Source organism: Bubalus kerabau, chromosome 15 (genome assembly GCF_029407905.1).
Source record: "Bubalus kerabau isolate K-KA32 ecotype Philippines breed swamp buffalo chromosome 15, PCC_UOA_SB_1v2, whole genome shotgun sequence".
Taxonomy (NCBI): domain Eukaryota; kingdom Metazoa; phylum Chordata; class Mammalia; order Artiodactyla; family Bovidae; genus Bubalus; species Bubalus kerabau.
Window position 1 is genome coordinate 64975147 of NC_073638.1, and position 25883 is coordinate 65001029.

Sequence of the window (25883 nt, forward strand, 5' to 3'; positions counted from 1 at the left end):
TGCTGAATCCTAACCATTAGACCACCAGGGAATTCCAATTCCTAGCTTTTTTCAGTCTGGTTGAATTCCTCTTCAAAGTTTCCCAAAATACATTTCCTGCCTAAGTCCGTCAAAGTTTGTTCTTGTTCCTTAGAACTAAAAGGCACTATATGAGATGAGCTGCTTTGCTATGGAATGGTCAGTACTTCCTCAGGCAGAAGTCCTATTGAGGAAAGAGTCACCCCGAGTTGCACTCTGGGTGAAGAAAGCTGAGCGCCAAAGAATTGATGCTTTTGAACTGTGGTGTTGGAGAAGACTCTTGAGAGTCCCTTGGACTGCAAGGAGATCCAACCAGTCCATTCTAAAGGAGATCAGCCCTGGGTGTTCCTTGGAAGGAATGATGCTAAAGCTGAAACTCCAGTACTTTGGCCACCTCATGCAAAGAGTTGACTCATTGAAAAAGACTGATGCTGGGAGGGATTGGGGGCAGGAGGAGAAGGGGATGACAGAAGATGAGATGGCTGGATGGCATCACTGACTCGATGGATGTGAGTTTGAGTGGACTCCGGGAGTTGGTGATGGACAGGGAGGCCTGGCATGCTGCGATTCATGGGGTCGCTAAGAGTCGGACAGGACTGAGCGACTGAACTGAACTGAAGGAAAAACACTGAGTCAACAAGGAACGTAAAGCACCAAAGTAACGCTTGGTTGGGATGAGGAAGCCTCTATCTGTTCATGTTCAAGTAATAGCAGCCACAGAAGAAACCTTGTGCTAAGATCTCTTCTTTCAGTTGCTACCATTGGACGTGTTGCATATGTTGCTATCCTTTTGGGCCAGTAACCACACTCGTGCATTTGATGAGATTTTATTTTCAGAAAAAAGGCAGGATTCATTTCAGTCTGTCCAGCACATCACAAAAACAAGGATTTTTTTAAAAAAAGTCAAGAAATGTCACCTTTATCTGTAAAAGTCAGGCTACGCTGTTACATACAGCCAAGATTGTAAGCATACAAATATCATTAAATCTACCGAATCTTATTCACCAGTACCCACAAGAAAAAGGCAAAATTTTGTCCTCCTGAAAAGGTGGGCACTTTTTAGCAAACGGATAATGCTTCTGAAAGCCTCAGCATTTGTGATGATGCTAATAGCCCTTACCAATGTACTTTACACAATCTGTGCAGACTCAGCTAGGAGCCTGCTGGCTGTGTGTTGGCAGGTAAAACATCCCTGCAGACCTGTTACTGTTCATGATGACATTTGGAACTTTCAAATCCTAACCCCAGAGGCCCCTCCTGTTCCTTTCACGCATTATACATGCACACATGAAGAGTGTTCCTACCAGGAACAGTTAAGATAAGCATACTTAATAACTGCAAGTCACATGTAACATAGAATATTCAAATGTTTAGTTTTTAACTGTGTGTGACAAAGCCAAGACAGCCTACCATGTCAACAGAAAAGGTGGGGAGTGGAAGGGATAGTTTTAACACACTGTTCATTTATGCTACTGAGTTTTTCTAGCGAAAGACAGCAAAGCCAATACAAAATTTGAGAGACAGAGGAAAACAGATTTGAGCCTCTTCGAAGACAAACCTTGTGCTTCCATGCCCTGCCATCTGGAAAGCTTACCTCCTTCCCAGGCAGCTGAGAATACAAGTCATTCCCACTACTCTTCTTTAAGAATTTCATTGTCCCTCACTGACAGCCCACATATGAAAGATGCATCATGCCTCCCTGGCAATACAGGGGCCATGAAAGGCGAGCATAAAGCATTCCTTGTGAGAGAGACTGCTGAAAAGGAGCCCCCCGCCCCAGCTACCCCAAAAAAGTACTGATCACACTAATTACATCCGAGGAACCAGAGGGAAACGTCTGAGGATTTCAGAGCAGCTCCTCAAGCTGTCCCTGCAAAGCTAACCTCACAAAGTACAGAGTAAGAACCATGTCATCTCACTCAAATTACATGCGGTTCACTCTTAACTTTTTTCAACTCAAACAGGTCTTCTCTGCCAAGAGGACTGGTCTTCAGAGTCTTTCTGAGTTCCTCTATTATTCAAGTTGCTCAAGCTAGTTTTAGTCTTTCCCAACAGGATCCAGTTGGAAAATAAAAAGCCTTTGGAACACAGCATCACACGAAGGAAGGAATAGATAGAAACACGATATTCAGGAGAAGCCCTCCTGGCATAGATTTAGAGATAAAAGCGGCAGACTGCCACCAGCAGCAGGGTGAGCAGCAGTGGCGTCTTCTCGGATATGCTCGTCCTGCCACTTTTGTTACACAGGTTCTTCTGGCAGCAGTCATAGTGGAGCTCCTTCTCCCCTAAGGCTTTTGCAATCAACTCAAAACTGCATTCTTCGAACTTCCAACACTGGTGGTAAAATTTTAGCGGCACTGTGGGGAAACACACGCATACAAGGGTAAGCAATCAAGCAGGTAAAGCTCTATACTTGTCTTTGAATTCTCATATCTGGCTAAAAAGATGCAGGACCCAGCTCTGAATGGAACTTCTCCATAAAACCAGAGTCTCAGCAGAGCCAGTACAGTTGGGTATGCATAGCAGGCAACAGGCGATCATACTAATGTTCGAGATTTACTAAGATTTTTAAATGCATGCCTGATTTGGCAATCCCACTTCTAGGATTTACTCTCTGAATGAAAAAGGGTTAAGATACATGCTCAAGAATGGTCATTGCTCTACTATCTGTAGCAGCAAGAAACTAAAAGACAGTCTGTTAATAAAAAAAAGCATCTGAATAAATTATGGTAGCGGTTCCACACAACAAAGCTCCGTGCAGATGAGGTATGTCATAGGACTGTGTGTGTTGACATGGGGAGTTTTAGTTTCTTTAAAAAAAAAAAAATGCAGAAAAAAGTAGATAAATTGGACTTCATCAAAATTAAAAACTTTAGTGCTTCAAATAGTTAAAGAACACTTTAAAAAATTAAAAAGACAAAACCCACAAAAGGAAGAAAATGTTTACAAATCACACATCTGAGAAGAAATACAACTGAATAATAAAAAGACAACCCAATTAAAAAATGGGCAAAGGATATAGATACTTCAAAGATATACAAATGACCAATAAGTGCATGAAAAGATGCTCAATATCATTAGTCATTAAGAAAATACAAATCAAAACCACAATGAATATCAATTCATATCAACTAGGGTGGCTGTAATCAAGAAACTGGAAAATAATTAGTGTCATGGAATATTAGAACCCTCATATATTGCTTGTGGAAAGGTAAAATGGTGCAGATATCTCGGAAAAGTCTAGTATTTCCTCAAAAGGTTACAAATAGTTTCCATATGACCTAGTAATTCTACTTCTAGGTAAATACATTACCCAAGAGAACTGAAAACTATGTTCACACAAAAGCTTATAGACCAATGTTCATAGCAGCATTATTCCAAAACAGCTAAAAAGTGGAAACAAACCCAGATGTCCATTAACTGATGAACGGATAAACAAAATGTGGTATATCCACCTAATGGAATATTATTTGGCCATAAAAAGGAATAAGGTACTGTGATATATCCAATAACATGGGTGAATCTTAAGAACCTCATGCTCAGTGATAGGAGCCAGTCACAGAGGACCACAACATTTTATGTTTCAGTTAATATCCAGAACAAGCAAATCCATGGAGCTAGAAAGTAGACTAGTAGCTGCCAGGGTGTGTGGGGAGGAGGAATGGACAGTGACTGCTAATAGGTATGGGGCTTCCTTTTAGGACCACAACAATGTTGTGAAATTAGTGGAGACAGTTATACAGACGTGTGAATATACTCACGACCACTGAATTATATACTTTAAAATGAACTTTGGAACTGAGATATGTGAATTACATCTCAAGAGAAAAAAGCCTAGATGCAGAGCAATATGTAGAATGTGGTCCACTTCTATAAAGCATATGTGTGGGGCTAAATACATGAATTTTCTCAGGAAGGATTCCCAAGGAATTGAACAGTGTTACCTTCACAGACTACTATCTTCCATTTATCTATTTGTTACATGTGGATTGAGATGTAAAATAAAGTCACTGGATGAATTTATTTCCAAAATATTTTAACTTCCTTTAAAAATCATTAGACTATTCAGTAACACAGGAAAAACTTTCCAAAAGAATATGCAGTTGTGGTCCTAATTTTTGCACAACAAAGGAAAATAAAGACCAAAAGTATATATGCCAAGTATCTTCGAGTGGCATATATAATTAAATAAACTATGTTAAGTGAAGAAAAAAAAAGTGTTGAGAGAGAAGAATTATGTTAGATTTTCCTCTTCAAAAGTTACATTATGTGCTAGATGCAAGGGACACACAGATATATCAATAGAAGGCTGGTGCTTGCCCTGGTATCATTTTCTTTTCTTTTCTGTTGGAAAGATAAAAAATACAGATGCCTATTTTTTTTATGTAAGCCTTGTAACTAAGTTATCCAACTGCACTCACAGCTCAGAGCAAAAACCCCTAAGTTAATAACTGCAGTATAACTGTTCTGTACTCCCCTTCAGAGATGAGGTGCTGGCCTGGATTTTAATGCAGTTTGGTCAAGTGGTAGAGGCCAGAACAAGTGTTCCAGTGACTCTGCTTATTTGGATCATAAGCATTTAAGAGGCTGCTTCTAACACTGTGCTAAAAATACTGTTGAATAGGACAAGTTACTGCCTTACATAATAATAATCAGACACTGGAACTAGGAAGGCATTAAAGCCACCAGAATGTTAATTTGGGAAGCCTAACAGCTTGAGGAGGGAAGATTAATTTTGTCATAATTATTAATAAATTAGTCATTTATTAATAACTGCTACCAATTAATCACGTACTACCTGTCCTGCAGTGAGCCAAACATTTTACTTGAATGATCTTATCTGCATAACAACCTTACAAGGGTGAGCTTCTCACCAAAGCCACTATCAGAATGACCCGAGTAAAAGTGGATTACATCAGTCATTGGAATGTTGAAGGTTCTCTCTCTGAGCACAGCCTCTCTACCCTTTTTGAAGATTTGGTTCAAGTCTGCTTTTACCAAGCAATAGCCCCCAATTGCCTTAGGGACCCTTAAGTATGTCCCTTATCTGAAAGGCCATTTCAGCAATGATGGCTTGACACTGTCATCAGAGGCTCTGCCAGACTCCAAGTACATGGTTTATACTTCCAGGACCTAGCCAGGATGCCAGTAAACAGTGGCTGAATTAATACCTATCTGTCTCTCTTCCAGACGGCATCTGCATAGCACTATCATATACATTTCTCCTCGAACTGCCCTACTGACCTTGGGAGATAAGTATTCCCATTTCACAGTCTGAGGGTGAAATGTGATTAAATAATTTCTACAATGTACGCTTGGCCTTTGACTCATGTTTATGACAATATGCACTCTGTGTCTCCCAGGCTGATATCAGAGCTGGAGGGGGATTTAGATGCTCTGTTAGCATCTGCCTTACTGTAAGGTCTGAGTATCTAGATTTCAAGAACTGCTGCTACCACATGTCTAGCTGAAGTTTTGGGACATATGTTCATGAGAAGAAGAAAATTATTACTTAAGATTCACATCATCCTTAAAAAAAATTGTATTTTAGAGTTTTAGATTCCCAGCAAAATTGAGCAGAGTTCCTATATAGCTCCCTGATACCCCCAGCCACGACCCTAAACAACCTCCCTGGCTATTAACATCTCCAACACCTCCATTTGTTGCAACTGATATCATCATGATCACCCAAAGTCTGTAATTTACATTTAGGTTCACTCTGGGTGTTGTACATTCTATGGGGTTTGACAAAACATATGACGTGTATCCATCACTATAGTATACTGGTTGCCCTAAAAATCCTGTGCTCCACCTATTTATCCTCTCTCCTCCCCATGTAACCCCTGGCAGTCACTGTCCTTTTTATTATCTCCTTAGTTTGCCTTTTCTGAAATATGTCGTTGGAATGATAACTGTACTTAGCCTTCCCAAAGTGACTTCTTTCACTCAGAAATATGCAGTTTGCTTCATGTCTTTTCATAGATTGATACCTCATTTCTTTTTAGTCCATTCTCTGGACATACCACCATTTACTTATCCATTCACCAAGTTTGGGCAATTATGAATAAAGCTGCTATAAACATCCATGTGCAGGTTTTTGTATGGACCTAAGTTTTCAATTCATTTGGGTAATGAAGTCAAGGAATGCAATTGTTGAATCTATGGGGAGGGTACGTTTCATTTTTTAAGGAACTGCCTAACAGTCCGTACCAATTTACATTCCCCCCAGCAGTGAATGAGAGCTCTAGGAGCTCCATGCCCTCACTGGTATCTGGTGTGGTCAGTGTTTTACATCCTGGTGCTTCTAATAGACGTGCCTCGTGTTTACATTAACTGTTTTTAAAAGTGTAACAGTTCATTAGAAGATGAGTAAATTCTGGGATCTAATGTAGAGCATGGTGACTGTAGTTAATAATGTGCTTAGTCGCTCAGTCTTGTCCCACTCTTTGCGACCCATGGACTGTAGCCTGCCAGGCTCCTCTGCCCATGGGATTCTCCAGGCAAGAATACAGGAGTGGGTTGCCATGCCCTCCTCCAAGGGATCTTCACAACCCAGGGACTGAACCCAGGTCTCCCATATTGCAGGCAGACTCTTTACCATCTGAGCCACCAGGGAAGCCCATGAATACTAAAGTGGGTAGCCCATCCCTTCCCCAGGGGACCTTCCCAACCCAGGAATCAAACTGGGGTCTCCTGCATTGCAGGCGGATTCTTTACCAGGGAGTTAATAATACTAGATTGTCTATTCAAAACTTGCTTAAGAGAATAGATCTTAAGTGTTCTCATCATACACAAAAAGGTAATAATGGGAGAGGGTGAATGTATTAATTAGATTGTGGTAATCATTTCATACTTTAAATATATACAGTTTTTATTTGTCAATTATACTTCAATAATGTTGGAAAACAATTAAAATGAAAGGTTAACCATTTAGGTAGGAAACAATAGGATTAGAGAGCTGGAAAAAAGATATCAATTTCACTCTACTTCCCTCATCCCTTCTCTCCACCTCTACCATCCAACATGCCCATTCCGTCAATAAAAAAACACAGGCAGGAAGAACTTACTGCTGGCAGGACAGAGATCTGAGCTCAAAGCTTCTAACTGCTAATCTAATACTTACTCTACACATAATACTGCCTTTATTATCTCATTGGGAAATTATACTTTTTGTCGTGGGGGTCCAAGAGACAGATGATCAGGGTTAAGAAGTAGGTCTCTGTGTTTGTAGGTAACTGGTGCTCAAATATTTGCGGAGTGAATGGCTGTTCTCTCTGGGGGCCTCACTGTGCTTTCTACATTAGCTATGAATCAACATGGTCTTCCAGGTGAGGCAGAGGAACTGGCTCCCTAAAGAAACAAGGACCTCACATGCAGGCCTTGGAATTAGAGCTGCATTCCAGGAACTAGTACCAAAATCAAGAGATACTCCTATTATTTACACAGGAGAATTCTAATTCATCCTGACTTACTGACGGATTTTTCCTTTTTGGGGGAATGAATCTCCCCCTTCTTTCTATCAGGTTTTTCTGAGCTTGTGGGTCTTCCAAAACTTTTCTGAGTTTACCTGATGTGCTCAGCATTCTTTGAAGGATGCTGGGAAGAATCTGCATAGAGAGTGTGAGTGAACGAACTTGAAGCGTGTTTTTATTTTTATCTCTTAAGAGATGGAAGTTGGGGGGTTTACCTTGTACACTCACTAAGCAGACCCTGAAAGAGCCGCTCCTCACCTCACAGTATCTTTTCTACATGTCAATTCAATCCAGAACCACACCCAGAGAGAGTAGAGGGTATGATGTGGCTGGTTTCTTGCCTCTGCCCACCATTTCCTAAATTCTGCTTTAATAGGATTTATGGAGGAGGCAATTTCATAGTCTAACCAATTTGCAAAATGCAGATTTGACAGAACTTGTCAATGCAGGCCATTCCCCATCCCAAGCCCGTGAGTGCCTTGCTCTCTGAGGCCACTGAGCCTCGGTACCTGCTTTGCCTTTCTTTGGAACACCCTTCCCCGCTTAGTCCTCCTACTTCTATTTGTCCATTGAGCTCAGCTTGAGTCCCCTTAGGACTCTGCATATATTAAATTCCCCCCAGAATGATACACGAGTATAAGTAAATAAAGACATCTGTGAGGGCTACACAAGCCTCTCACAATTTTCATTGTCTCCTTTCTTCATCTTTGTATCTCGAGCTCCTAGCTCAGGCTCTAGCACATGGCAGGCTCTCAAAAGTTTAGGAGGCAGCCAGTGTAGGTGTTATGAGAACAAGTGTTGGAATTGGATGGATTTCCATGTTCAAATCCTGAGCTGGTTTCCTTGACCTTAGCATGTTGCTTAATCTGAATCTCAGTCTCCTTGTTTACCAAATGGGAATAAAAGATTACGCCAAGTGGTAGATGGAAAGCATTAAATTTAAAAAAAAATGGAAAAACAAAACAAAAACAAATGGAAAGTGTTTAGTGTCATATGCAACTGGTGCTATTAAATGGTAGCTATTACTTGTTGAATACAAGTCTAACAAAAAAGAAGGTGGCACGGATTTTTCCCCAGGCTCTCTTCAACGCATTACACTCAGGCAGAGAGGGGAGGGGGAGGCTCTTACCAGCCTTAACGAAGAGACAAGCATCTTGATTACGTGAGCAACTGACGACTGAAGTGCAGTTAACTTGGTTAATACAGCTGTAGCACTGCAGGCTGTGACCTAGAACCAGAAGAATGACCGTCAGGACCTGTAGAGAAGCAGCGCAGAAGCAAGCCCACCATCTCCAGTAGTGCGGGTCAGAGGTCAGCAACCCACAGTGGGATGCCTTCCCACACAAACCTGCAGCAGACACATGTTTTGAAGTTCAGACTACAGTTCCAGCAGTGGTTTTACCGGACTCTGTGGTATGTGCAAAGGGAAATGTCCAGGTTTCAAAACCCATTTAATTGTGCAGTGGAGAAGCTTTCTCCTACTTTCAACCAGAAGTCATTAATCTGCAATGTTACTATCAGGTTGAAAGGAACCCATCAAGAGGATAAACAGAATTCCATAAAAACTTCTGAAGAACAATTATGCTCTGACATCACATTCTCATGGACTGATCATCGGTATTTGGTAGTACCTATCTGATCTGATCTGTGTGAACAGACATGTTCCGAGATGAAATACATTAAATCTATTACAAATCAGTATCAACACATGAACATTCGCAACTCATTTGATGGGGAACACTAAGTTTTGAATCAGTGTAAGCAAAATGTTATTCTCCCAGAAAAAATTCCACTTTTATTAGTAGGGCTGTATCATAAAAAATTGTACTCAATTAATTTTTGAATCGTCAATTAAAAACTTACAGTAACTTGTTTTCTCTCTTATTTATACAAAAGCCTACAAAATACCCTTGGTTTTTGTCTCTTGGCCTGCAAAGCCTGAAATATTTACTACCTGGCCCTCTACAGAACAAGTCTGATGGCTTCCGGGATAAGGCATCCTCAGTGTGGCTGTTCCCTGCTGAGGGACTGGCCCATCACCAGAAGCAAACACAGCCAAGGGACAGGCAGCAGCCGTGTATCTTAAACCCACAGGGGTGAGCAGGCATTGCACAGTGACACTGAACGTAAGGGCTGGCTCGTATCAGGAGCAAATGCCTCTGGTTCCCCAATTTGAAAAATGACTAGCACTCCCATTCCAGTCTTAGGATTCCTCTTTGGTGGCTAGACTTCAAGTTTCACTGAATTATTTTCCCTTTGTTTTATATAGCACTGGTGACAGGACAAAGATGAGTCATATTCCACATTTGCCATGTAATCAGTATCTGGCAGTGCCCGTATGTATGAGAAGACATTTTCAAAGATGAAATAGTAAAGTGTCATAGAAGAATGGCATGGTGAAACCAAGACCAAAATGTGGGTTTTAGCACCCCAGAGCTGACTTTTAGTCCTAAGGCCATAGCCTGGGTTTATCACCAGGGAGAAGAATTTTCAGAAGGCCAGAAGAAAGTGGCTCCTCACTTTCTGAGCACAGTCAGGAGTGAAGCTCTCTATAAACATCTTAAATGACCACGTCTGTCTTCACAGGTGTGAAATCCCAACTAGCAGAGGACCCTCTGATTTGTGAAGGTTCCAGGTTAAACTTTGAAATATCAGCCCCCCAAACCCCCTCCTCCTCCATTTTGTTTGCAGATGATAAGACAGATGTCTGGAGAGGAGGAGCGACTCCATCAAGACCACTCAGAGCACTGCGAGCAGCAGAGATGACGCCAGCCCCTGGGTCCCGGGCCGGGCTCCACTGGCCCCCTCTGCCTCTTCTATGCCAGGCTCAGTGCTTGCCATGCCTGCATAAGAGGGGAGTCACCGTGAGACGGGACAAAGATGCCAATTTTCAACAATCTTTCCCTGCTCCAGAAGTGTGTCCACCTGGTAAGAGGAAAGAGTGAAGAGGGAGAGGATATTCTTGCCTGGCTATCTGAGAGGGCCATTTGGAAAGGCTGCCCATGGGAGTACAGTTTCTCCTGGCTACAGCCAGAGTTCATTTGGCTTCTTGACAAACTTTCAGATAGAGGAAAGACAGCTCACCTTTGGAACTTCTGTGAGGCAGAAATATTCACAGCTAACGCTGTGTTCAAATATCTAAACTTTCAGTCTTCAGAGAACTGCTGTTAAGAGGCAGGCTTAAGGACTGCCATCCCCATTAAACTAAGATGTTAACTAACTTGTCAAAAGGCAGACAGCCCTTAAGAGGAGAGCTGGGACTTACACCTACACGGTCAGTTCTCAAGCCCATGCTTGGTTTGTTTACCATGATGTTCTTCTAACCATCCTGAGTGAAAAAGAGAAGAAACCAACCATAATCACGGAGAAGACCAGGCCAGGGGCAAGCAATAAGTCAGAGGATGGCTGTTTGATATTCCAGCCACTTAACCAGGGTGAAGTGGATATTCTTCACACTCCAACTCCCTCGGGAAGGACCTAAGTGCCCCCAAGACCTGTCACAGAATGGCTAATGGCACCAAACCCAAGCTCCATAAGCAAATGTAGACTGTTGGAAAGAGGGTGTGACCAGGTTATTCTTTTAAGACTTTTTTGATGTGGATCATTTTTAAAGTCTTTATTGAATCTGTTACAATACTGCTGCTGTTTTATGCTTTGGTTTTTTGGCTATGAGGCAAGTGGAATCTTAACTCCCCAACAGGGATTGAATCTACACCCCCTGTATTGGAAGGCGAAGTCTTAACCACTGGACCACCAGGGAGGTCCCCCAAGCTATTCTTATTACAGAAAATTCACTGGGTAGAACTGTGACAATAATGTATGTTGTAACACAGTGACTATATTACACACCACCTTGGCTAAGATCAACAGTGGGGAGGAGGGCAGGGAGGTCATGACTTCTGCTCCAACGTGACCTTGGGCTAACTTCTTCTTTGCTTCAGTTTCCTCAACTGTAAAACGGGCCTAACAGCACTGAGCCCTCAGGGGATGGCTAAGGATTAAATGAGACAGGGTCTGGTACATAGTAAGTGTTCACCGTATGGAAGCTGCTAACGCTGTAAGCTCTAAGACATGCTCCAACACACAGATGACTCTGTCCTGTTCACTACACGGCTACTTTCTTTTCCGTCTCCCATCCCTGCGCCTCAAAAAAAAAAAAATAGTAATAATTTTTTTGTTGTAACATGACCGAGGCAGAAAATGACCTCTGATTTTTATAATGAAGCAAAGTAAACACAGGTGTTCCTACTGTTAGAGGTAATGAGTATCTCCAGGAGGGGGGAAGGGGTAGGCTGGCAAGGAAATAGGTGCAGACACTTTGATGAAAGGCTTATTTGGGTTTGAACTGTGCCTGCAGCGCTTCAGTGTGATATTTTACAAACCATTTCTTTGGGCCTCAGTCTTGTCATCTGGAAAGTGGCAATAAATAGCCCCTGCTCCATAGGATGGATATGAGGATTAAATAAGTAGATAGTGTTAAGATGCTGAGAACAGTGATCGGCTCATGAATGCTGTGGGCAGCTGCTGCTGCTGCTATAACCACAGTGCCCTCGGCCACAGCAGTGTCGCATGGGAGTGCCCGGGGCGGCCGCTGAGCTCAGCACTCTGAAGATGGCATGGGTCGGCAGCCCTGGCTGCTGGCAGTGCGAGGCGTGAAACTTAAGAGGCTGTGTGTAATCTCTCCCCCACAAAAGCAGCTCTGTCACCCAGGATGAACTGTAACTCAGGAAGGGGCTTCGCCGAGGGCAGGGCTGTAACGTAGGAAGGAGCAGTCATATCACCCTGGACCTGTAACACTGATGGCGAAAGAACCGAAGCCTGGCCTGGGTCTGTGGCACCAGCTTGGTCATCCTGAAGCCTAAGAAAAAGTTAGGGTGGAAGCAACCTACATGACCCAGATCCAAGTCCCTCTGGACCACTCACCGAGTTGGCAGAGGACAGCCAGGAAGAACAGGAGCCCAAGCAGGATGTACCCTCCTTTGCTTGCCATTGCGACCAGCTACAGAACCTGGGAGGAAGGAACACAAAGCACTGTCACAAACCAACAGGTGATTGCCGGAAGGCCTGGGGGCTTCTGGAAACACAGGAAGTAGACAGCAGACCGAGAAAACAGGGAACCTCCGTGCCAGGGGCCGTGAACCAAGGGTGTTCTTTGTGCGGGCAGTCCTCGGCCCCTCCTCAGTCGAAGACCTCAGCTTGCTGAAGAAATGCTGTCAGGCCTGGTGGGAGAGGTGGCTGCAGGGAGACAGAGCACACAGGGCCCACCCCAGCCCTCACCCACAGTAGCCATGCACCTTTGCAGGAACTCAGTCCCTCTGAGCCTCAGTGTTCACGACTGAGCAGTGGGACAGCACTGTCTCCTCCATCAGGGGCACTGACTCCAATGGTAAAATGTACAGAATACCCAAGGCAGCGCCTGCAATTCGAGCTCTGCAGGCCCCACCTCCAGCTGCTGGCTGAGCTGAGCCCAGCAAGCATCACTTTTCCAGGCCATGCCACGAAGTGCATCACACCAAAGGGATGACTCTGGGGGACACCAGCAGGCATTCAGTGGCAGAACATGGGGCAAAGGCTTAGTGCACTGAAGCTCTGGCTCCCCACCTTGATAAGTGTGATGGGGACACCTCTTCCTTTACTCTGAAAAGTAAGGGCAGGTTCCAGGTAACTGCTGTCTAGTCCCTATTCCATTAATACTTAGAGGTGTGGCAGTGAGCATCAGGGGAGAAGAGGGGAGGGCTGAAATGCCTCAAATCCTCCTTTCACTTGAGAAGGAAGCCAAGCCACAGGGCGGTTTTTAACTTAGCCCAAGTCCCAACCATAAGCAACAGATCTAAGGAGTCTCCCGACCCCATCCCGACTTCCCTGAGCAACAGGGAGGTGATTTCTGCCCCAAACCAGGGTGGCTCCACATTCTACTCTCCTGAGCCCCACAGGCCAGGACTTCTGGCAAACAGATAGGGTTCTTGGTGGGTGAGCCCTGCCCCACCCCACCCCCCACCCCCAGCCCTCCTCTGAGTTGGAGGTAGGTGGTGGGGAGGATGGGACCAGGAAGGGTGTTGCCTAAAGAAGATGATATTGAGGAAGCTCACGCCCAGGAGACAGAAAGGTCATATTCTGATGAGTGGGGAAGCAGGAAGAAAATCCAACCGGGCCTGGCCTTTCTTTAAGGCTGAATCACCCTCATTTCCCTCTGGAGTCTTCAAAACCTACCATAGCCTATATGCCCATTCCCACCAGGCTGACCCTCCCCGGAGGGCAGCTGCCCAACACCCCAGTGCAGGGAGGATCTGAGGCTGCCCAAGGCTAGTGGTCATAAGCTCAGACCCGGACATACTAAAGCCCAGCTCTCCCACAGCTACTGAGCCTCATTTGTCTCATCTGTACGTGGGTTCTTCCCCACATGGGGAGATGTAAGATAAAACCAGATAACTACGTGCTTGACACAGTCACAGGAAAGTGGTGGCTATTGCCACTTCCTGCCTCACTCTGCACACACACACACACACACACACACGCACGCCCACCACCACTACTGCAACAGGAGAGAAAGGGGCAGGGCACAACTTTTGAAAGAAAGACATAGCCCAAGGACACAACATAAACTGATTAGAATCAAATGGGACCAAGATGGCAGACAAGACTAGACCTCGATCCTCAACCAGCAAGTGAAACAACACACCCAGAGGTGCCATGTCAGTGCCAGCTCAGTCGTGTCCAACTCTTTGCGACCCCATGGACTGCAGCACACCAGGCTTCCCTGTCCATCACCAACTCCCAGAGCTTACTCAAGCTCATGTCCATCAAGTTGGTGATGCCATCCAACCATCTCATCCTCTGTCATCTCCTCCTTCTGCCTTCAATCTGTCCTAGCATCAGGGTCTTTTCAAATGAGTCAGTTCTTCGCATCAGGTGCCCAAAGTACTGAATTTTCAGCTTCAGCATCAGTCCTTCCAATGAATATTCTGGACTGATTTCCTTTAGGATGGACTGGCTGGATCTCCTTGCGGTCCAAGTGTTGTAGGAAAGGAGACCCCTTCCAGGGCCCAAAACTGGGCTCTTGTCTAACACTCGGAAATGAGTTGTCCAAAGAAACACATGTGCTGACAGAGCAAGAGATTTTATTGGGAAAGGGTGCCCAGGAGAACTGCTCCGTCACATGGCTTGCAGTCTCGGGTTTTATGGTGATGGAATCAGTTTCCGGGTTGTCTTTGGCCAATCATTCTGACTCAGAGTCCTTCCTGGTGGTGCACGCCTTGTTCAGCCAAGATGGATGCCAGAGAGGATTCTGGGAGGTGGTTGGACAGGTGGTCTCTCCTTTTGACCTTTCCCGAACTCTTCTGGTTGGTGGAGGCTTGTTAGTTCCCTGTTCCTTACCAGGACCTCCTGTCGTAAAACAACTCATGCAAATGGTTGCTGTGGTGCCTGGCCAGGGTGGGCGGTTTCACTCAGTGTGCTTCCCTAACACAAGGGACTCTCAAGAGTCTTCTCCAACACCACAGTTCAAAAGCATCAATTCTTCGGCACTCAGCTTTCTTCACAGTCCAACTCTCACATCCATACATGACCACTGGAAAAACCATAGCCTTGACTAGATGGACCTTTGTTGGCAAAGTAATGTCTCTGCTTTTCAATATGCTATCTAGGTTGGTCATAACTTTCCTTCCAAGGAGTAAGCGTCTTTTAATTTCATGGCTGCAGTCACCACCTGCAGTGATTTTGGAGCCCCCAAAAATAAAGTCTGACACTGTTTCCCCATCTATTTGTCACAGAGTAATGGGACTGGATGCCATGATCTTCATTTTCTGAATGTTGAGCTTTAAGCCAACTTCTTCACTCTCCTCTTTCACTTTCATCAACAGGCTCTTTGGTTCTTCTTCACTTTCTGCCATAAGGGTGGTGTCATTTGCATATCTGAAGTTATTGATATTTCTCCCGGCAGTCTTGATTCCAGCTTGTGCTTCTTCCAGCCCAGCGTTTCTCATGATGTGCTCTGCATATAAGTTAAATAAGAAGGGTGATAATATACAGCCTTGACGTACTCCTTTTCCTATTTGGAACCAGTCTGTTGTTCCATGTCCAGTTCTAACTGTTGCTTCCTGACCTGCATACAGGTTTCTCAAGAGGCAGGTCAGGTGGTCTGGTATTCCCATCTCTTTCAGAATTTTTCAAAGTTTACTGTGATCCACACAAAGGCTTTGGCATAGTCAATGAAGCAGAAATAAATGTTTTTCTGGAACTCTCTTGCTTTTTCAATGATCCAGAGTATATTGGCAATTTTGAAGTGGTCAAACAGGAGATGGCAAGAGTGAACATTGACATTTTAGGAATCAAGGAACTAAAATGGACTGGAATGGGTGAATTTAACTCAGATGACCATCATCTACTACTATGGGCAAGAATCCCTTAGAAGAAATGGAGTAGCCATCATAGTCAACAAAAGAGTCCAAAATGCAGTACTTGGATGCAGTCTGAATGATCTCTGTTTGTTTTCAAGGCAAACCATTCAAGATCACAGTAATCCAACTCTATGCCCCGACCAGTAATGCTGAAAAAGCTAAAGTAGAATGGTTCTATGAAGACCTACAAGACCTTCTAAAATTAACACCCTAAAAAGATATCCTTTTCATTATAGGGGACTGGAATGCAAACGAACAAAGTCAAGAGATACCTGGACTAACAGGCAAATTTGGCCTTGGAGTACAAAAGGAAGCAGGTCAAAGGCTAATAGAGTTTTGCCAAGAGAATGCATTGGTCATAGCAAACACCCTCTTCCAACAACACAAGAGAAGCTCTACATATGCACATCACCAGATGGTCAATATCAAAATCAGATTGATTATATTCTTTGCAGCCAATGATGGAGAAGCTCTATACAGTGAGCATAAACAAGACCGGGAGCTGACTGTGGCTCAGATCATGAACTCCTTATTGCCAAACTCAGACTTAAATTGAAGAAAGTAGGGAAAAACACCAGAGCACTCTGGTATGACCTAAATCAAATCCCTTACGATTATACAGTGGAAGTGAGAAATAGATTCAAGGGATTAGATCTGATAGAGTGCCTGAAGAACTATGGAAGGAGGTTCATAACATTTCCAAGGCACTGTTCAAAGATCAAGGAGTGGGCAGTGGCCCAAATCCTGGAAATCTCCACCCCGTCCCCAAAATGGTTGGAATAATCCTCCCACTCATTAGCATATGAAATTACCCAGCCTATAAAAACTAACCACCCCAAATTTCGGGGCACGCTCACCCTCTGCGATGGCCCACACTGTGTCTGCAGAGTGTGTTTCTCTCAGAATCTGAATAAATCTACTTCTTACCTATCACTTTGTCTCACTGAATTCTTTCTGCAATGAGACATCAAGAACCTGAGCTTCGTTAGGTCCTGAAACCATGGGTTTTGGCTGGGTTTGAGTCCCAGCACATGAGTTCAAGTCCCAATCTGTGGTAAACGGATTCACAACCACACCCAGACTTCCTGCCCTAAGTCATACAGGCATGTCCATACATCCTGGCCTTTCCAGGGAGTTCCCCTCTTGTTCCCTGAACATGAGAGATGGGAGGCACCCTAACAGATCAGGGTCTCTATGTGCTATGCTATGCTATGCTAAGTCACTTCAGTCGTGTCCGACTCTGTGCGACCCCATAGACAGCAGCCTACCAGGCTCCCCCGTCCTTGGGATTCTCCAGGCAAGAACACTGGAGTGGGTTGCCATTTCCTTCTCCAATGCATGAAAGTGAAAAGTGAAAGTGAAGTCGCTCAGTCGTGTCTGACTCTTAGTGACCCCATGGATTGCAGCCTAACAGGCTCCTCCGTTCATGGGATTTTCCAGGCAAGAGTACTGGAGTGGGGTGCCATTGCCTTCTCCTTAACAAATCAGGAAGAGGTCCCAGCCCCTCTGGCTGGCACCCAACGCCCCTGCAATGCTTTCTGCCTGGAGCCAGATGAGTCAAGTGAACAAATGATAAGTGTTCCCCTATCCCTGGACCTCAGTCTGTGACCCAGGCCTAGCACACCCCAGCTCCCAGCCTGGTTCCTTACATGCAAGGGCGTTTGGGTAGAAAGGATAACTTAACACACTCACACAAGCCTGGGGCTGGGAACAAGTGCTGCAAGAGAAGAGGAGAGAAAGGCATCCATCAGAGGTTCCCAAAGAGGGAGGCAGGGAGTGTCAGACTCTTCCTAAAAGTTCTGCAATAGCTGCTTCCTCAGGCAGCCCCACCAGAGGAGGAGGGAGGAGGTCACAACCTCTAGGAGACTTTCTTCCAAATGGTCCTTGGCATGAATAGCACCATTAAAACAAATAAACAGGGTGTGGTGCAGAGAACCCACCCTTGATGAAAGGGTTCCAACGACTGAGCAACTCGACTGAACTGAACTGAACTGAACTGAAGAAAGGTTTATCTCTTAACAAAAGCAGCAGAAACTGCATAGTGAACTGGTTCAGGGTCAGGCTTTCTCGTTGACCAGTGAACAAAGCCTTGGATATTTCTGGCTCTGCCACTTCTTGCTGTGTGTTACTCAACCTCTAGGCCTCCCCTCTGCATCCAGGACACACGGGGATAAGCACACACACCACACGGCACAGTGCCTGGCCGAAGGAGAGGCCAGGAGGTGTGGAAATGCCTGTTTGACTTAGGGCAGGAAGTCTGGGTGTGGTTGTGAATCTGTTTACCACAGATTGGGACTTGAACTCATGTGCTGGGACTCAAACCCAGCCAAAACCCATGGTACGTGGTTTCAGGACCTAATGAAGCTCAGGTTCTTGATGTCTCATTGCAGAAAGAATTCAGTGAGACAAAGTGATAGGTAAGAAGTGGATTTATTCAGATTCTGAGAGAAGCACACTCTGCAGACACAGACAGAGTGTGGGCCGTTGCAGAGGGCACAGAGTCATGGGAAGTCATGAGGTTCCCAGAAAAAGAAGCTGGGCAGGGAAGGGGCATTGGGCTGAGAAGGGTGGAGAGGGTAGACAGAAGGTAGCATCAGGTCAGAAAGCTGGACAAACACTCTGGGCTTGGATGAGCAGAGGCGATCGCAGGCCCCAAGCCTAAGGCAGCCCACAACCATATGGGTTGGATGGGGACTGTCAACAAGATTGAGCTTTAAGTCCACAGGACTGGCTGGGAGTCACAGTGGATGTTTCCATGACTTGGATGCAAGAGGGCAAAGATGGCAGAGGAAGGAACTGGTCAGTGTGCAGATGCTAACATTGTAGTATTGTTAGGGGAAGCACACGATTGAAACTGCCCACCCTGGCCAGGCACCATAGTAAGCACTTGCATGAGCTGTTTTACGACAGGAGATCCTGATACGGAATACGGAACTAATAAGCCACCACCAACCCAAAGAGTTCAGGAAAGGTCGAAAGGAGACACCGCGTGTCCATCCACTTCCGGGAATCCCTCTCTCTAGCATCCATCTTGGCTGAGTGCACCACCAGGAAAGACTCAGAATTAAGAGTGATTGGCCAAAGACCACCCGGAAACTAATCCCATCGCCGGACATTGCGAGCCACATGGCAGAGCTGTTCTCCTGGGTTCCCTTACCCTAATGCTCTCCACCCGGGTGCCCTTTCCCAATAAAATCTCTTGCTTTGTCAGCACATGTGTCTCCTCAGACAATTCATTTCCGAGTGTTAGACAAGAGCCCAGTTTCGGGCCCTGGAAGGGGTCCGCCTTCCTGCAACAGTATTTGAATCAGAAGTCCAGGTCTTCATTGTTGTTGTTTAGTAGCTAAGTCCTGTCTGTCTTTTTTGCGACCCTATGGACTCTAGCCTGCCAGGCATCTCTGTCCATGGGATTTCCCAGGCAAGAATACTGGAGTGGGTTGCCATTTCCTTCTGGGGATTGAACCTGCATCTCCTGTACTGCCGGTGGATTCTTTACCACTAAGCCACCAGAAAAGACAAAATAGCTGATTGTCTTAAAGCTATTTTATAAATACCCCTAAAATGCTGACAATAGTTAACACTAAGCAGGATTATTTATGATTTCTTATTTCTTTTCCTGACCCTCTACTCTTTGCCATACTTCCCCAAATATTCTATAAAGAGACAAGCATTGATTTTATAATCAGAAATAGGAAAATCCACACATTACAAAAATTTCCTTTTTAGTAGTCATCAGTCACCTATCTCGGAGAAGGCGATGGCACCCCACTCCAGTACTCTTGCCTGGAAAATCCCATGGACGGAGGAGCCTGGTGGGCTGCAGTCCGTGGGGTCGCTAAGAGTCGGACACGACTGAGCGACTTCACTTTCACTTTCCACTTTCATGCATTGGAGAAGGAAATGGCAACCCACTCCAGTGTTCTTGCCTGGAGAATCCCAGGGATGGGGAGCCTGGTGGGCTGCCGTCTATGGGGTCGCACAGAGTCAGACACGACTGAAGCGACTTAGCAGCAGCGGCAGCAGTCACCTATCTTCTGGCAAATCTGTTTCAGCATTAAGAAAGAGAACTGAACCTCAAGGCTTAAAACTCTTCCCCCTAGTATAAAACATCCTCCATTTTCAATTTAAAAATGATGCCCACAACTGTAGATCATATGGTAGGTGAACCAACAGAGCTACCGTGACTTTTCCAACGCACCCAACCAAACACTTAGATGCAAGAAGCATGCAGAAGACCTCATCATGCCTTTCTCAACATTTTAAGACTCATTTAAGCAATGGATTTAATTATTAGAAACAGCCTAAAGTCATTCTGAAAAGGGTCCACAGGATATGATGGGTGAGCTTACTGGAAGACACCATTTTGCAGTGGTAGAACACACTTGGAGCCAATCTTAGGAAATGTGGAGATTTTTCTGGGTGGCTCTGAAGTTGACTCTAAAAGGGAATTGCTTCAGGGACAAGTCAAATAGGCTTTTCACTAGAATAAGTAACAGTCAAGGATATATAAGCATTGTTTCAAACAGTAAGAATTTGGTAACACAGACGTCCAACAAGATGATGAGTAAATTATGGTCCAATTCCATGGTGGGGAACTATACAGCCATGAAAAGTAATAGACATGAAAGGCTATTCACAAGGTATCAAGAAAAAAAAAAGCCAGTTTGCTATAATTTTATTACTTTTTCTTTAAAATACACACATACATACACACAGCTTTAAAAAAAAGCTTGGGACATCAACTTTTCCAAACATTTTGGGACATGTGATGAACAGCATGGCAGAATTATGAGCAGCTTATTTATACTTAAATATGTTTTCTTAACAATGAATATTTTTCAGAAAGAGCTCTCAACAGAGAGAATATTTTAATGTACTTCTGTGTCATTTAACTTGCAGCTTAAATTTTTATTTTTCTAACACTCTACCTGATTATTAAAAATACATAACAGCTTTCAAAATTTGCCACATTGAAGTAAAAAGTATTTCCTATATATATGGTCTCCTAGGTCTAAAAATAATTATTTTAGTTACACCCTATATTTGGTGGGGGGGGAGGGGTGCGGGAAATGAGGCTTTCAGGATTTTCTAGTAGTCCTGAAAGAGAGACCCATATTCTAATCCCACTTTGCTGTCAATTTATATAACCTTAAAGCAGTCAACTCCTTTACTTCAGTTTCTAATTTGTGAAGTGATAATGCTTTTATAGAATAAGGAAATCTAAGACTTGAGGGTTTTAAAGCTCAATATGGGCTAAAATGTTAATGGCACTTAAAGGAACAAGCAGATAAATGCACACACAATCCTGGGATTACTCTGTGCTGGCCTCAGACCTCGCCTGGAAATAATATTTTTACGATTAGGTGCCAGATTTCTTAATTTCTTCCAGTTTATCAGGACATCAAACTAAACAGCTGTAAAAGCCAGGAGAAATGGGTGGGAGAAATCAGGGCTGTTCTGTTTGGAAAAGTATGGTCAGAGACAGTAAGCATCTTCAAACACGGTAAGGGCCACCAAGGAAGAGAGGGACAGGTTATTCCATGTAATTTCCAAAGACAGCATTAGGATTAATTAGGGAGGCATTCTGGGCTTCCTAAGAGAAACTGCTTGCTATCACCCCACTTCCTCCTCCCTCTCTGCCATGCGCCAGGCACTCAACAAAGTGTCAGCACAGATGGAAATCAATTTCCTTGGTGAAATATGAAAAACTCCCCGTCACTTAGAAATGTTCACATGAAAAGAACACTGATCAGAGATGTTGCAGAAAAGATGCCAGCAGAAAGCAGCAAAGGGTTAAAACTAGAGATTCTCATTCTACAATAAAAACCAACCCAATCATGATTTATTCATTTCCATCCACCTGAGATGTCAAGGGAAGCTAACAGTAGCAAGGCGATTTACAAATACAGGCATCCCTAACCGAGTTCCTGAAGATGTTTTGGGTAGCCAGTTTATGGACAGTACAAGCCTATATTCCATTATTTTACAGAGGAAAACAAAGACACGCAGCTGTCCATCCAAAAACCCCAGCCAGCACCCTCAAATATTTATCTACCTATTTAAACAATCCAAATAAATTTGAACGTAAAACATTTAACCCGCCAATGACCCAACAAACTTAAGGAATTCATTGTGGGTATATTTACTCTACAAGGTAAGTTCGGTCCTGACACTTACCCCCAGTCATCTCCACAGTGACCATTTATGAGCCCATGTAAGCTGAGCAGCTAGACACTGGGGTACAGTGATTGCTAAACCAGGTAAAGCCCCATCTCAAGAACCTTACAGGCTAGTGGAGGTGGATACCAACTAACGCTCGAGACTAGGTAGAAAATAAAATAGGGTACCAGTCCTGGTTCTCTAGCTTCAGTGAGCGTCAGACTCATCTGGAGGGCTGTTAAAACAGATTGCTGGGCCTTGCCCCTAGAAGTTCTGATTCTGGAGGTCTTGAGGGGTGCCCAGGAATTAGCATTTCTAATCAGAGACTACACAGACAACTGAAGAAAGAGAAGGACTTTGCCTACCCATGGGGATTTTGAGGACAGAGCACAGGGGTCACAGCTGAGGCATACAGGTGACCTCCAGAAGTGAAGAATGGTCCTCAGCCGACTCTCAGCCAGGAAGTGGCACCTCAGTCCTCCAATCACAAGGACTGTGCCACGCCAACAGCTTGAATGATCAAGGGGACAGCTTCTCTCACACAGTGCCCTCAGAAAGGAACCCAGCCCTGCTGACACCTTGATTTGAACCCAGGGAGGCCCAGGTCAGACTTCTGATGGATGGAACTGTAAGACTAATACATTTGTGTTGTGTTAAGCCACTAGCTTTGAGGCAGTTTGTTTCCACAGTAATAGAAAATGAATATACCAACCTCAGAACTGGTATGTGGCATAACCGTGTTTAAACCCAGGCCTGACTTCTTAACCATAGTTAAACTCTCTGGCGGGGAAATGTCTTGTGAATTCAGCTTCTGAAATAAATTGGTTGAACAGAGGCCACCAGAGAAGAGACTATACGAGGGCAATATTGCCACAAGATTCACAGACTCCCAGGGGCACACTTAGTGTTCCTAGGAGCCTGGAGCCTTGGAGGCTGATGATCTTTAAGACTAAAGGTATTTTCAAAAATCAAACCCAAAGTTCCTATTTTACAGAAATTAATGGAGGCCCTGGGAGATGAAAGTACCTGTCCCAAGGCAACAGGTTAGTTGCAAAGCCACACTGCGTGGATCTTGCTACTATTTACCAAGGGCCGGTGGTGACATAGTGATAAAGAATCCACTTGGCCAATGTGGGCAACGCAAGAGATGTGGGTTCAATCCCTGGGGTGGGAAGATCCCCTGAGGCAGAAAATGGCAACCCGTTCCAGGGTTCTGAGCTGGAAAAATCCATGGACAGAGGAGCCTGGTAGTTTGAAGTCTGTGAGGAAGTCAAGAGTCAGACACATTTGAACACAGCACAGTAGCTCACAAGTAGCTGAAAGTAACACTACCTGGAGGCTAGTAGTGTTGGGGACTTCGGGCTTTGCCTCTTTATCACCTCGGACACATACAGCCAGACAAGCTGAGTCACCTACACAGAGATCACTCAGCTCAGAAAAGTAATTACATCAGCAAGTAGAGACAGACAGAAAGCCACCATCATAATGAACAGCCCCTCCCAGCTACTCTTGAGCTCCCACTGCCAGAGACAATCATCTCAGAACTCTCTAAACCCACAAATTTGCTGCTTCCTCAAAAGGAAGGGCCAGTCCTGTGATTTGTTCCAGGAACAAATCTCTAGTTCTTTAAAGAGGGCCCTCATTAGGGGGCTGCCTCACAACCCTGCCCTTTGAGGTAGTACATGTAAGAAAGAGCCAGCTATGAAGGTATTTCACAAAAAATATGGGGCATAAGTAATAACACATCCTGTTTTGGAAAGCCTCAAGCACCTCTGGGCTAGGTTTTGTTTATGGCAGTCTGGTTGGCCCAGAATTTTTAAGGCATTTCTTTTCAAGAACTTGTACCTGCAGCTCTCAAAGCTGAATTCCACTAGACACCTGCTTGCCTCACTCTAATATCCATTTTTATTTGGAATTTTATCTTACAAGCTACTCAGCATAGTGGGGTGTTTTCCTTACAGTTCCCTGCTTGAAAACACAGAAGCCACAGTTTCATACATTTGGTCCACAGTCAGGCAATTCCTTTGATCAACATTCTGAACTGTGTGTGCCTTCCCTGGAGAACTGGGAATAAGCTACCCTCAGCGAGGAACATGGGGATATGAACTATTAACAGCCACATTTGCTCTCCACTTATCAGGTGCCACAAATTATCTCATTTAGTTCTTACCACACCATGGTGGCGCTACTGGTAAAGAATCCACCTGCCAATGCAGGAGACCTAAGAGACTCGGGCTCGATCCTTGGGTCAGAAGATTCCCTGGAGTAGGAAATGGCAACCCACTCCTGTATTCTTGCCTGGAGAATTCCATGGACAGAGGGGCCTGGAGGGCTGCAGTCCATGGGGTCGCAGAGTCGGACACGACTGAGCAACTAAACACAGCACAGAGTTATTGCAGTTGAGAGTGGTAGGCAGGTCTCCGCTGGGGCCCCCTGGTATCTTTTAAAAGTTGGCCAAGAAGAGGATTTTTAAAAGAATCAGCTGGCCACAGCAAGAGGCACTTTCAAAGTGGACATAAAGCATTATAGGAAGGAAAAAAAGGAAAGCACTGGTCAAAAGCAAAACCGGAGGAAGCCTCCTGCGCCAGTCTTCACAAGGTGCCAACAGGCCACTGTGCAATTTCAAAGAAGTCACCCAACTACTGCCAGGGTGAGTCACCAACCCCATCTCTTCTTCGTGTGGGTAGCGGGCTAAAGGGGAGAACTCACATGCGTCAGAGGAGAAATAGAACGTTACTTGGTACATTTCCAGGATCCATGGAGAAAATCACCACTTAACGTCTCCTTAAAAGTCAGCCGTCAGACTCCAAGAAGGGTGCGGCCCAGGCCGGCCCAAGAAAACCAACATGGTACTTGAAATGTCTAAGTTACGACCCCACCTTGCTGTTTAAAATTCAAAATTCAGACCTCCAGGGTAAGAGAAGAATTTCCAGACACTCAGGGATGGGGTTATAACCTCCTCTCAAGGTGCGATCTGTTTTCCCTAAATTGCAAGAGCTTCTTTTCAGAATCGAGGTTCGGAAGGTATTCCCGGGGCGGGTGGCGGCGCAATACAGGGTGGGTGGGTGGCGGGGCGCGCGGAACGGGGAATGCGTCAGCTCCCTTCTCGTTGCATACAAAAGAAGCTGGGAGGCTTAAAGGCGCATCGGGAACCCCCGGCGCCGGGATGCTTCGGGACGCGGGCGGAGGGAAGGACGCGGGCGGAGGGAAGGGCGCCGCAGCTCGCCGTCCCCCAGCGCGGAGGCCGGCGCGGGGTGAGCGCGCCTGCTCGGACCCTCCAAACCCCTCAGTCCCGCGGCCCAGCTGCTAGAGCAGCGGCTCAAGTGTCTCAGCGCCGGGCTGAGAGCGCGGCTCCGCGAGCTTCCCGACCCTCCAACCTTACCTAAAAGCCCCAAGCCTCCGCTTCAGCGCCACTGAACCTACGACGACAGCCCAGCCCCTCTTTATCGCCTGGGCTGGGACGGAGGCGAGCCCCGCCCTCGCCCGCCGGCCCCGCCCCCTCCCCGCCGACCCCGCCAAGCCCCGCCCGCCGCCGAGCTCTGCGCGCCTCAGTGGCCAGGCCAAGGTCACACGGCTGAGCGCAAGCGCGCGGTCCAGGCCACGGTGCAGAAAGACTCATAACCAGGATTAGGTGAAGTTCTTTATGTTAAAAAGCTGAAAACGTAAAGTTTATGATGCCCTTCCTCCTTTCGATTTGTTATTAAAAAAAAATACTCCAGGACTTAGGAATTTTCTTTTGTTTACAAAAAATATAAAAATGTTTTTCAAAATGTTTGCGTGCCCATGCCAAACTCCCATTGGCCAGGCTGCTCTCGGCTCTCGGGCCCTGGTAGCCCAT

At 45.2% G+C, this 25883-nt stretch overlaps 1 protein-coding gene across 1 annotated transcript; it reads right to left on the reverse strand.

Moving 5' to 3' along the window:
• Nucleotides 1-829: 829 nt before the first annotated feature.
• On the reverse strand, nt 830-25530 carry CD59 (CD59 molecule (CD59 blood group)). The gene is made up of 4 exons (XM_055549288.1): nt 25428-25530; nt 12414-12498; nt 8620-8718; nt 830-2375 (listed from the first exon to the last, which is right to left on the reverse strand). The coding sequence occupies exons 2-4, from the start codon at nt 12478-12480 to the stop codon at nt 2173-2175; spliced, it is 369 nt and encodes a 122-aa protein (XP_055405263.1). The 5' UTR covers nt 12481-12498; nt 25428-25530; the 3' UTR covers nt 830-2172.
• Nucleotides 25531-25883: the final 353 nt, after the last annotated feature.